Source organism: Mixophyes fleayi, chromosome 5, assembly GCF_038048845.1.
Source record: "Mixophyes fleayi isolate aMixFle1 chromosome 5, aMixFle1.hap1, whole genome shotgun sequence".
Lineage (NCBI taxonomy): Eukaryota > Metazoa > Chordata > Amphibia > Anura > Limnodynastidae > Mixophyes > Mixophyes fleayi.
The window spans coordinates 31,256,610-31,269,946 of record NC_134406.1 but is presented as its reverse complement, the minus strand read 5'-3'; the positions used below and the strand labels follow the sequence as shown (position 1 = coordinate 31,269,946).

The 13,337-nt window shown below is 39.7% G+C and overlaps 1 protein-coding gene across 1 annotated transcript in view; it reads left to right on the top strand.

The window, feature by feature from the left end:
- C5H10orf67 (chromosome 5 C10orf67 homolog) overlaps nucleotides 1-9,749 on the top strand; it is a 93,082-nt gene extending 83,333 nt beyond the window's left edge. The window contains exon 16 of the mRNA XM_075211228.1: nucleotides 9,165-9,749. Within this exon, the coding sequence (XP_075067329.1) occupies nucleotides 9,165-9,268 (104 nt within the window). The 3' untranslated portion in view covers nucleotides 9,269-9,749. The remainder of the gene's footprint in view (nucleotides 1-9,164) is intronic.
- The last annotated feature ends 3,588 nt before the right edge of the window (nucleotides 9,750-13,337 follow it).

Sequence of the window (13,337 nt, the reverse complement as noted above, 5' to 3'; positions counted from 1 at the left end):
CTTCAATCGCATGATGGCAATAAACATTTTATAATACAATCCTTTTTTATAATACAATCCTTTTGGATGAACATTTTCACCAAATCTGATTAGATTAACGATCAGTTTGGCCATCTGCATTAAATCATATTAGATCACCCACACAAGTTCATTCTATACCGATTCCATATATAATGATCAGACTGTAACAGGTGTGACCACCGTTAGATCTACACCTCCCTGAGGTCATCTTTTTCCGTCGTCGATTCCTGAGCCTGAAGCTCTGCAGCAATATCGTCAAGTAAACACAGATCTTCACAACTAGCATTAAAAATAATCATCCTTGTCTTTGAGCTGTTTCGTTAAATATAAGGTTAAAAAGATTTATATATATATATATATATTTATTTTTGTGTATGTTTCTGGTTTTATAATGCTCCTAGAGTCTTCCATGAATGTATCAACTATGTTTCTTTAGGTCTGCTTAATTGTAATTGTTGATGGTGGGTGCCTGTCTGAATGGTATTCTAAATTGAAATCACTGTCCTAGAAAAACAACCTTACCACATCTCTGAGTGCATTTGCCTGGTAAAGAATGCAGTAAGTATGCGTTCAAAAGGTCAACATGCTTTACAGTGCACTTCTACAATAAAGTAGCACATGGAAAAATGATTTTAAATCAGAAACAACAAAATAAAAAGAATGTTCTTCATCTATTGTTCAGGTCTTCATTCAAATCCAGATATAAGCCTACCATTCTTAGTGCAAGTTGAACATCATCATTTATTTATATAGCGCCACTAAATCCGCAGCGCTGTACAGAGAACTCACATCAGTCCCTGCCCCATTGGGGCTTACAGTCTAAGTTCCCTAACATACACACACACACACACACACACACACACAGACTAGGGTCAATTTTGAATCAAGCCAATAAACCTACCAGTATGTTTTTGGAGTGTGGGAGGAAACCGCAGCACCAGGAGGAAACCCACGCAAACACGGGGAGAACATACAAACTCCTCACAGATAAGGCCATGGTCGGGAACTCATGACCCCAGTGCTGTGAGGCAGAAGTGCAAGTTGATGCTATTAACATCTCAGGGAAAGTGATGCATTTCATCTGTCCTTTCTCGTTTACTGGCCTTTGTTGTCTCTGACTGGCTACTTCAAAAAATAAAATGGGAGACGCACTTTCCAAAACTTTTGTCATTTGTGAATCGGAGATTATGGATAAGGGACCCATGATTGCTCCTTGTATAATTGCTGGTTTACAGGCCGATGATCTGTGCTACTTCTCCAGTCCATCCTGTACAAAACTCTGTATATCACGTCCATGGAATAAATGTATCGGCCACTCTTCAGTAGCTGTAACCTTTCATCTACGTACTCCGCTTGCTGTCCTGGCCATTAAAGAGAATTTTGTAGCCTCTGGTGTGTACCAGGCCAGGGTTGCACACGCTCACACACACCCGGCTGTTTCAACCTTTGCTTTGCTGTTGGTCCATGGACCCATATTGCAGTGGAATCTGTGGTGGATCTACCTTTATCTGAGGTTGTGAGCTCCATTTGAGCAATAAATGACTAATTTCCCAGAGCTTCTCCTAAACTTGCCAAGCTCTTTATTTGGATGGTTATCCATATTTATATATATATATATATATATATATAAGAAAAGTTTTTCATATATTTTATAATATAAATTTGTTATTGTGTGTTGTGATGTGACCTTATATTGCACAGATGCTTGTGTGCATACTGCACTCTGTTGTGTGTATCTACATTAGAGATGTTTACTGAACCCCGTGATTTGGTTTTGGATCTGGATTAACTTTGTTTTTTGGTTTTGGCAAAACCGCCCTTGAGTGTTTTGGTTTTGGATCCCTATTTTTTGCTAAAATCACATAATTTGCCTCTTTTTTTTTTTTTATCCCTACATTATTATTAACCTCAATAACATTAATTTACAGTCATTTCCAGTCCATTTTTGTCAAGTGACAAGAACACTGCTACCCCTCCTGTTTCTGTATGAGCAACGGCACTGAGCAATGTCACTGGAGACTGGAGAGTGACAAGAACACTGCTACCCCTCCTGTTTCTGTATGAGCAACGGCACTGAGCAATGTCACTGGAGACTGGAGAGTGACAAGAACACTGCTACCCCTCCTGTTTCTGTATGAGCAACGGCACTGAGCAATATCACTGGAGACTGGAGAGTGACAAGAACACTGCTACCCCTCCTGTTTCTGTATGAGCAACGGCACTGAGCAATGTCACTGGATAGTGACAAGAACACTGCTACCCCTCCTGTTTCTGTGTGAGCAATAGCACTGAGCAATGTCACTGGAGAGTGACAAGAACACTGCTACCCCTGTTTCTGTATGAACAATGGCGCTGGATCTCCTGGGGAGTGAGGTACTTATGGAATCCAAAACCCAACAACGCAACAATGACATTTTGCCTTGATTTAGATGCGAGGACGGCTTGCGAGCCTACTCGAATCCCCTAAGTTCGGGTGGGTTAGGTTTTCAGAAAACCGAGCCCGAGCATCTCAAATCTACATAGGGCAGGTAACATTTAGGCAGATTGCACTTACACCCAGACTCATATGGAAAAGTATTTTGAAATACATTTAAATTTGAACATGGTCGGAAATGCTGACAAGTTCTGTGCTCTTTTTTTTTCTTTTTTTTAAACACAACTTGTGTCCAAACATCAATTAGGCCCTTATGTGTAGTATCGCTGTGACAAATACTATCTGAGCTAGCAGAAGATTAACATTCAGTGCAGATGCTGTGTCTCTGTATAGGCACTTACTCCCCGAAGTCAGAAAGAGTATTGTAAACTGTTGTAGAGTTTTGCTTGTCACTGACTACATTATTTTCTATCACTAACTGGAAGACTTCCTTGTGTGCTACATGGAGAAGACACAGGAGAGGAGTGTAGGACTCTCATGCTTCCTATTGATCTTTACTACACCCAGCTGGATCTTATGGAAGAGGCAGAGTCTGTATCCTCTCCTCTTCCATACACCAATCATAGCTCATACACCAATCATAGCTCATACACCAGTCATAGCTCATACACCAGTCATAGCTCATACACCAGTCATAGCTCATACACCAGTCATAGCTCATACACCAGTCATAGCTCATACACCAGTCATAGCTCATACACCAGTCATAGCTCATACACCAGTCATAGCTCATACACCAGTCATAGCTCATACACCAATCATAGCTAAGACCTGTCGCTGAGCTTTAGCAAAAGTCTCAGTGTAGTACAGAAATCGGCAACATAATTCACTGCAGGGGCCACCTGGGCGCCCTCTAATCTTCAGAAAGGCCGCACATTACCCTCATCTCAGTAATAAGATAAAACAATACATTTAATCAATAATAACATATCAGCAGGCATTTTCAACAAGTGTTATAAGCTATAATGAACAAATCTGACAATAAAGCAGATCTGGGGGCCACAGGTGGAGGCAGGGCCATCTTTTCTACTGGGCACGATGGGCAGGTGCCCGGGGGCCCCACGGGCAATGGGACCCCATAGATAGGGGCTTTTAATTAGAATAAATAATCCTGCAAAAAAAAAAATCCTGCATAAAAAAACTTCAAGGGTCACTGAGCGAGTGCATTTAAAAAACAAGTGATTTTATAATATATATATATATATATATATATATATATATATATATAGGTAGGGGCCCCGGTTCACTGCTTTGCCCAGGGGCCCATAATGTTGCTAAGATGGCCCTGGGTGGAGGCTTTGTCCTGGGGCCGCCTGTTGCCCATCACTGGTGTAGTCATTAACTATAATAAATGGACAAACTTTCCATTTAGCAGATAATAATGTACGTCAGACTATGACTTTTTTACCTGATTACATCGTCTTACTATACAGAGTTGCCCTAAGATTCTATTCTACGTCACCCGCATTATACTGCCACCCTCACTGTAATACCAGTTATGGCCTGTGCTTTACACTGACATTACACATGTACTTGCATGCGTTTTCAATGTTCGTCTATACAAAGTGGGTCATTTTTAAGGCGTTATTCACTCTGCCTCTCCTGCATGTCCACGTGTAACAGTTTTGAAGTTACCATTGTTAGAACTATTTGTAGTAAATCAGATCAACAGCATATCCAGCTCCCGTATGTCCATGTGAAGGGTGAGAGGTCAGGCTAACATGTAGCCAATCTGAGGGGCTCCTGTACAGTTGGGCACAAACTTTCTTTTCAGTGTATCATACGCATGTTTACTTCTGCATTTTAAACAGAAATTGCATCCAACTCTACGTGAGTCCTACCGTGTCTAAGCGGTAACTCCAGCAGTAGCGATATGAGGCTGTTACATTTGGTGTGATGTTAAACACACCTATATGTAACAAAAGTGTCACGAAATATGGAGAGTATAGCTTACTGGTTTTTGCGCTGCTCAGCAAAGAGGCGCGGAGTCTAACGTATCCCAGGTCTTCGCCAGGGGCCCCCGCAAGGGAGTATGGATTTTGCTGCGGAGACACGCAGGTCGCGGTCCTCAGAGAGAGCAACCAGTGAAGCGTGGATGGAAGAGGAGTCAGGCGGTCCGGGTCAAGCCGTGCTAGTGAGAGGTGCCAAAAGGCAGATCCGACAACGAGGTCCAATAACAAGCCGGGTCAGGTACTAGCAACACAGGAGACTGGAGAGAGGTCAGTAACGAAGCCGGGTCATACACAAGGAATCACTTGGAAATAGAAGAGTAGTCAGAGAACTAGCCGGGTCATACACTGGTAGGCTTAACATACACGGTAAAGATGCAAGGAGCGCTGGAGTACAGGGGACCTAATACTCTGGCACCCACTAGGTGCCAGAGCCAGATATTTATAGAACAAGGGGGCTGGCCTATCTATTGGCGGTGGTGACGCTGAACACCACCGCCTGAATCTGCAAGTAGCGTCCTGTTGCTAGGTAACGAGACGCGCCGCCGACGGAGAACCAGAAGCAGGCGTCCGTCCCTGTGCGAAGACACGGCACGGGGACGGCGCCTGACAAAAAGCTTCACATATCCACCTTGTTTGCCAATATTTATACGGCCATAAAATCTTACACTACAGGTAAGTGGAGCCTTTTTAATGTTTATTTGATTCTCTTATATTATTTCCTTCAGGTTTATTCATTTTATTTAATGCTACTTTTATGGCTGTTTTTATGCCACTTGGCAAACACCTAAGTACATGTAACTGGTAAAGTCACGACAAGGAAATCATTAATGTAACAATATTTTGTTACATCATGTTGTCATTTACATGAATATATTGTGCTACTGTTTTCCTGTTTATACATAATTATGGCACCAGAAATAATACATCATCTGATGTCTGCAGTCAAGAGAAACAGCGGTTCTGGGACCTTTGCTAATTTAGATTTTTTTATTTTTTTTTGTTGGATTCCAACAGTGGTCACCCAGAACATGTGTAACTGCAGAAGCAAGAAATGTAATTAAAGAAAATGAATGTTTAAGTATATTAGTGGGCCCACTCCCCCCCGCTTTAAATATTTCCTTTCAAATAAATGTTGAGTTAATGGGGCTAATCTGACACGTGACATGAGATTTGCTAAATATGGCCACTATATGAACCAGCTCGGCATTGACTTACATTCTCTTTGTCCGGTGTATTAAAATACACAAGAGCACTTTTGTTGACATGTACTTTTAAGGGTTTTTTGTCCACCCTTTTTCCTGTCCCTTATTCATACGGACGCAGACACAGTCAAGCATTACATTGTCGTCCCATGTAATGATACTAGTGACTCTTTAAATGGAGGGTTTTTTTATTCACCCTTCACCATTAAAAGCAGAAAAGCCTTTTGGCCGTGGCCATACAAGCATAATAAATTGTATATGTTTGCAATACTGAATGTACCTCGGCCATATGCTGCACTGCATTGCGACATGAATAAGCATTTACCAAATCAGTCCCACCACATTAAACAGAAAAACAATCTTTATTCATGGTAACTTATCAGTTTCAATTAATCAAACCTAACAATGGAATTTCTGATGTGCTTAAGCAACTTGAAAGCAATAGGTCATCTCCAGGGCAGTCTTGTTGTGTCTTTGTGTCTTCGGATTCAAACAAAACCGCATCGAGCCACGTAATGAGCATCATTTTAGAGAATACTAATAATTTTAGTTTGCGTTTTATGATGATGATCTAGTTGTATGTTGTGTGTTTGTTTCTAGTTTAGTTTATGGAATCCAGCGCTCCCGTTAAGCCCATGCTTTTGCTCTAAGAAGTCCGTTACTTGAAAGAGAATAAGATATAGGCTGACCGTTCTTTCAGAGCCAGTGTGCAGCTATGTGAATAGCATTGTGCAGACCATTCCAGTGGGTATTGAAAAGAGGTAACCATTGGCTTGATTTGGTTACACGGTTTAGCAAAAATCTCCCTCCCACTGCCTTAGGGTCTGTGAAAGGTCTGTGACCTGTTTACAAGAGTCGAATGAAATGTCATGTCGCCCCTCCCAAATGGGAGTATCTGCATTCATTTGATCAGTATAAAAAATGATTGGGGATGGTAAGATCAGTGCTTTTCAATTGCAGTTTATGGTAGTTTACTAAAATTCACATTGTTAGCACAGAAAAGGTGGAAGTGTTTCTTTCTAAATTATTACCTGTGAAATGCAGAGAGTCCTTTGGTGCATGGCTGCTAGCGGTTTTATTAATTTTTCTGTATACAGCTTCTGCAGCAAGATGTTTATTATATTTAATTTATCAGTGGTATAAAAGTATATATATATATACTTTGTATTTTCAAGGCCTTGTTGTATCTAAAGACACTATATACCTTGTAAACAAATACTATTCATTTCAGTTCATTTGTTTTTTAGGAAGATTTTTGCTTAGTAATTGGTGTCCTAATATCATCATCATCATCATCATTTATTTATATAGCGCCAACATATTCCGTAGCGCTTAACAATTGGGGACAAACACAGTAAACTAATAAACAAGCTGGGTAAAACAGACAAAGAGGTGAGAAGGCCCTGCTCGCAAGCTTACAATCTTAATAGTATATTTACTTTATCATTATTAACTTGAAGAGAATAGTCATGTATATTCAATTTCTGAGCTACCATCATTTTATATTTTATAGACTAACAATGGTTGAAATTTGTAAAAAGTATTTTGTACTGCTATAGACAGAACATGTCCGGTATGTTGTTGTGTTTTTTTTTATATACCTATCTGATTTGACACTGAAAATTGGTACCGTTATTTATTATAATTGATATGATCGAATAAAATTATAATTGATATGATAGAACAAAATATTTAGATAATATTAAATATAATATTTAGCTTTAGAAAATGTATGTAATTATGATTTTCATTTAAGTAAAATGACAATATATTACTTTGATGGATTCCTCTATAAAGCAACAGAATGAGCTTTGGAACCAGAAAAACACTTTGCTGCTTATTTTAGCTTTTGATTTTTGCTATTTGTGTGTGTTATGTTTTCCTTTTGCTTGTACTAAAAGTAATTGACTTTTAGAGCAGCGTGTATGCTGGGGCTTTTTGTTACATCAGTGCTTTATTTGTTTATTTTTATATACACTGATATTTCTATTTTTCTTTCTCATTCATTGGACAATTACTGTTGATCACAGCAAGAGACCTGTCTAGACGCTGACTTATTGTCCCTCTATGTTAAGTCAATAGACCAAACTCGGACAGAATTCATCAAAGGTTTTTACGCCTGGCTATTGACCATTTCTACCAATTGCCCTAGCTCTTTTGGCTTGGAGCCATTTAATAGTTTGGTTTTTTTTTAAGTATTCTCCTGGCTAAAACACCAGAATGATCTATACAGATAAAACATAACCTGCTATGGCAGATTTTTAGTAAGATAACCCTAATACCAATGAAACTGGAGATACTTAGAAATCTTTACAGTTTCAACCTTTTGCCACATTATTACCAACACTCTACTTGGTGGTGTGTCAATATGTTTCTTATTTATTGTTTTATAGGTGTATACTACTTAGGGTTGGGGAGTAGATGTTGTCTACCAGTTTAAAAAGTCCATGGTCATTTTAAATCACTGGAAAAATGTATATGCAGATGTAATGAGGTTCCATGGAACTTTGGTGATTTTGATTAAGGGCATAAAAAAGGGCATAAAAAAGTATTTGCACTGGGTCCACCAGTTTTAATAATAGAGTGTCCATAGGAGAGGCTCTAATAGTTCTTCTATCTTAGCGCCTGAGAAATAATAGAAACCTCTTGTTGCACAGTGTGAATCTCTTCTTTCAAGTGAGTTGTTTGTCCATAAGATCTTCTGGGTCATGTCTAAAAGTGTAAAATAAATACTAACCTCAACCTAATAGTCTTCTCTCTTACTCTAACATTAGCCCAACTTTAGTCCTTGAACTAATATTTCTTCAAGCCTATGTCTGAGCAGTAACCTTGCTTAAGGTCTAAAATTATATGGAGTCCTAACTAATCTATTCTCTCGCTATCATTTTCATTGTACTGTTTCCTTGAGAAAACCTGTTAATTAACCAATGTATTATAGTTTGGTGGCCCACTATTGTGTTCTTTGATCTGGGCCCACCATTGCCTTAAAGTGGGGTAAAAATTGTTAGTCCTGCCCTGCTTGGATCTGCCAAATTCATAATTCCTAACTTCAATTGTAATAGAAAGAAACACAATCGGTTCTGGTTTTCTGAAGTCTTGTCTGAGTATCGTTATCATCATCATCATTATCATTTTTCTTTCTACTTAGACTTCCTCTGGGTTCTTTGAAGCACAATGCCATACGTAGGAGTGCAATTATAGCATTGCACAATAGAAAAACACAGACAATGTGTATGGGATCATTCAAACATGGGATCATTTCATATGCAAATATTTCACACAGTCCTCCGTGCTAATAGGACCCTTACAATCATAACACTGTTATTACGGATTAGTTTCTGTTAGGAAGCCATCATTGATTCGGCTTTTATTTTTGGCCAGTGTATAAATCGTTAATCCTTTTAGTTGGTACTAAGGCATGCAGAGAGAGCATGTCCGGATAAAGCCTGCACAACAAGGGATTTTACTAATCAGATAGAATGTCGGCACTCGGTGCAGGGAGATTGACAGGTGGATTATTCTGTGGCAATAAAATGTGGCTGTTTCTTATTTTAGAATTGCAGGTGGTTTCAGACACTGAAGAAGATCTGGGAGGAATCCCCCCGCTGCCACCCCCTCCTTCTGATAGAATGAAAGAAAACGACGTGATAAACATGTAACAATCTTGGTAAACCTGACTGTCACCAAGTTGTAAAATCTATTTGGAATCTCTCAACAAATTAATTGTTTAAAATGTTTGCTCTAAAATGACTTCCAGTTAAACTGCTTTGGATCAACATGTGAAGTATTATCTACATGGAGCTGTATGGCGTGGATCTTGAATGTTGACTACCTCTTTTTTAATAAAATGATGCAATTATATGTTTAATAACCTCTAGTTAAGAGAGACCCATCGGTTTGCCTCTGAAAAAAAGACAAAATGTATTTGCTACACTGTAGCCTACCAATGGACTGGGATTAAAGAGTTCCTTCACCTTCACACTGTAAAGCTTGTTGGCAAGGTTGCCATATCTGGCAGTGATTGAGACACAGGAGATTAGATATGATGGGGACTTTTCAGGACATGGTGGCTCTTTATTGGACCAAAGCTTCAGCCAACCACTCAGCTGCTACCTCCCTCATTAAATGGCTCCTCACCTATCACTTTATTTCCTTTCAAATCTTGTGTGGCAAGATGACTTTCAAACTCAAAGATCAAATTTTACACTGGGGGGGGAGGGGCTTCAAGAGCAGAGATTTTTTTCTAACTCTTACTGACAAAACTATATTTCAGAACTGACGATCAGGTTTAGAAAACAAAAGCAAAGTACATATAATACCATTGGTGCTTGACTCATATTGTCATCGGTTTGTACATGTCCCAAGTAAGATATATTTATCAGAGGGTGGACTTACACAATACCAAGCACGCCATAAAAAAAAGAGAATACAATTCCTCTACGGTACTGCGAAGTAGTAGACCAGCCCAGGCCATTACTGTCCAAGAAAATAAAAATATTTAATGCCCTTCGATCACCGTCCATTGCAAAATCAGTTTTCTGTTACTTACTCCAGGCATATTTCCTGGCCCTGAAAAGTATCTGGAACACTTGTAGAGTCATTACAGAACTATTATAGAGTTCCAAGTTAAAGTAGAAACATTATATAAAGAACCAAATAAAGTACAATAATTTATAAGAATAATGGAAACACGCGGAAGATCGGAAGATGTACCCTGCTCCAAGCGCCAGTAACCTGGGTAAATAATGGGAGACGCGCAGAGTTGTGTCAAAGGCAATTGAAGCAATAATAAAAAATGCATAAAAGGTAAGTTGACACAATGTTCTGTTTTGGTGTGCACACATACGATTTATCACTTTCAATATATTTAAGAGGCAGTTTACATATCCGTCTACATTAGCGTTTCTGAAACGGAGTTTCTCGGGAACCCCAAGGGGTGTCGGGTTCCACAAGACAAAAATGGGAGAAAATGATTGCTGGTCCTAAGTAGGTACTAATTAAAATGTATGCTAACCATTCCGTCACTGCTAGAGCGTGGAACATCACTCCGCCACCCCTGAGGAGTCTTGCGCAGGAAGCTCTATGCTCACTTTGTTGGGCTTTGATTTCTACACCACAGAAGCAGATGACAGTGCCTCACTACGGGCATAAATTAATGCTGATATTTTATTTTTGACATGCTTATGAGCCAGTGAACCACAAAATAGAGTGTCCGCAGGAGAAGAAAGATAGATTAATCTCACACTCTTTCTCTTCCATGATCAGCTATCGTACCTCCGATTCTTCAACTGTTACATCATCATCATCATCACCATTTATTTATATAGCACCACTAATTCCGCAGCGCTGTACAGAGAACTCACTCGCATCAGTCCCTGCCCTATTGGGGCTTACAGTCTAAATTCCCTAACACACACACACACACACACAGACTAGGGTCAATTTGTTAGCAGCCAATTAACCTACCAGTATGGTTTTGGAGTGTGGGAGGAAACAGGAGCACCCGGAGGAAACCCACGCAAACACGGGGAGAACATACAAACTCCTCACAGATTAAATGTGTATTTGCTTATTTCAACAGTTAGTAGAATACATTCTCAATGAGCTTCAGTTCTGAGTCTACATTAGGATGTTTTGAGGAGAACTCTATTACTGTGCCTGGGAGATGAAGCTACATCACTGCTGCATAAAACACTTGGAAACCTTATGCACCTTCCTGAGTGAAGGCTTCAGTCTGAATTTATTATTGAAGCCCTAACTAGAAGTTGCTTCCGCTTTTCGTAAAAATAAAATAAAACCAGGATACAGCAGTGGATCAAGGATTTGATAACCTTAAACCTAAATGCACATGACTGTTGCATGAGTAATAGCCACACAATTCCTGAACCAGTGTGTTGGTTTAGGCTGGCCACACACATTTGATTTGTGACAACTTTGCCGGACAGGGCTGGTCCCAACAAAATCCTATTGGAATAAATTTTTATGGGACCAAAAAAAATCTTGTTGCCTAATGGCAGTGGTCTGTGTGTGGCCAGCACCTCATGGAAATTACCAGATCTGTGACCATTTGGCCATTATATATGTGGAATTTGTGCCGAATGGCTGACTGGCTAGCAGTGTGAGTGACCAGCTTTAGACTTTTGCCTTTTTGCTTCCCAAGAGCCAAGAAGGCTGAAGAACCAGGGCTTTACAAGTCAAAATTCTAATTCTGGTCACACGTACATATTCTGTGAACTTCCTTACAGGATTCAATGTGATATATCCACCTGTGTTCCTGTAAGGAAGTTCACAGAATGTATGGATGGTGAAGCCAGAGAGTAGCTTTTAACCCCACACTTTAGAGGAATGCAAAATTTGCATACACTGGTTTCATGTCTCTTACAGTGTCTATGTCTTATAAGTATACCGGTGGCCTATCTATAGTGCATGCAGATATTTTGGGGCTAAACCAGTTTATAAGAATGCAGCCCATCAATTTACTATGAATTACTAATACCACTGAGCCAAGAGGTACATTGTGCCGCATGCCTCGGTGATGTGACTAGATTCTAGTGAATTGTTAGCTTGAGTATTCGTTCTTCCCACAAAATGTCTGCCTCCACTGTAGTTTAGGCACACTTTAAAGGATAACACCACCCAACAACTATACACATGACTGGCAAGATCATGGAGGCAGTGACAACATCTCACCTAATTGAAACAAGCAGCACGGTGGCTTAGTGGTTAGCACTTCTGCATCACAGCACTGGGGTCATGAGTTCCATTCCCGACCATGTCCTTATCTGTGTGGAGTTTGTATGTTCTCCCCGAGTTTGCGTGGGTTTCCTCTGGGTGCTCCAGTTTCCTCCCACACTCCAAAAACATACTAGTAGGTTAATTGGCTGCTATCAAATTGACCCTAGTATCTCTCTGTCTGTGTGTTAGAAAATTTATACTGTAAGCTCCAATGGGGCAGGGACTGATGTGAGTGAGTTCTCTTTACAGCGCTGCGGAATTAGTGGCGCTATATAAATAAATGGTGATGATGATGATGATGAACAGGCAAGCAGTAATAGGAGAAAGGAGTCATTTTATTACAGTATAACTTCTATAAATCCATTCCTCCAACCTTAACTTCTCAAATCCCAGTAACTCCCTAATATAACTCAACAAATTTCAGAGCTACCTATGAGATACTAATGTTTCTGTCAAACCACCACTATAAAACATGGTATGTTTTTTTATTTCTAGACAGAAAAAAATGAGTACTGTATGTTGTCACATTACCTAATTAAAGTAATGTTGCTAAATGCCTATATTAAGTGAACTGTAAAGCACAGCAAGCTATTGCTAAGTCTGCAGCAGCCCCTACATCTCTCATGCCTAGTACCAGTCTCTGCAGCATTGTTGCCCTAGAAACCTGTTTAACTTCCCTAAATAAACTGCTATATATCAACACCTTGTTCTGGAAGTCTCTGGTTCAATTACAGTTACACAGTTTGGCGCTTCTTTCAAATTTCTTTCCAAAGAAAGGAATTTTCCCCTTTAGAAATGAATTGGCTTAATTAGTAAGTAGATTAATGGCAATGGCTGGTGAGTTGGTTTCCAGCAGAGTTAAACCAGAGAGGGTTAATAGGAGTCAGTACGGGAATCTTTCCCAGAACTGGCTTCACGCCATAGCCAATAATTGTCTAAACCTACACGGGACTGTCGCATATAAACACACACATTAATGTGTATTAACATATG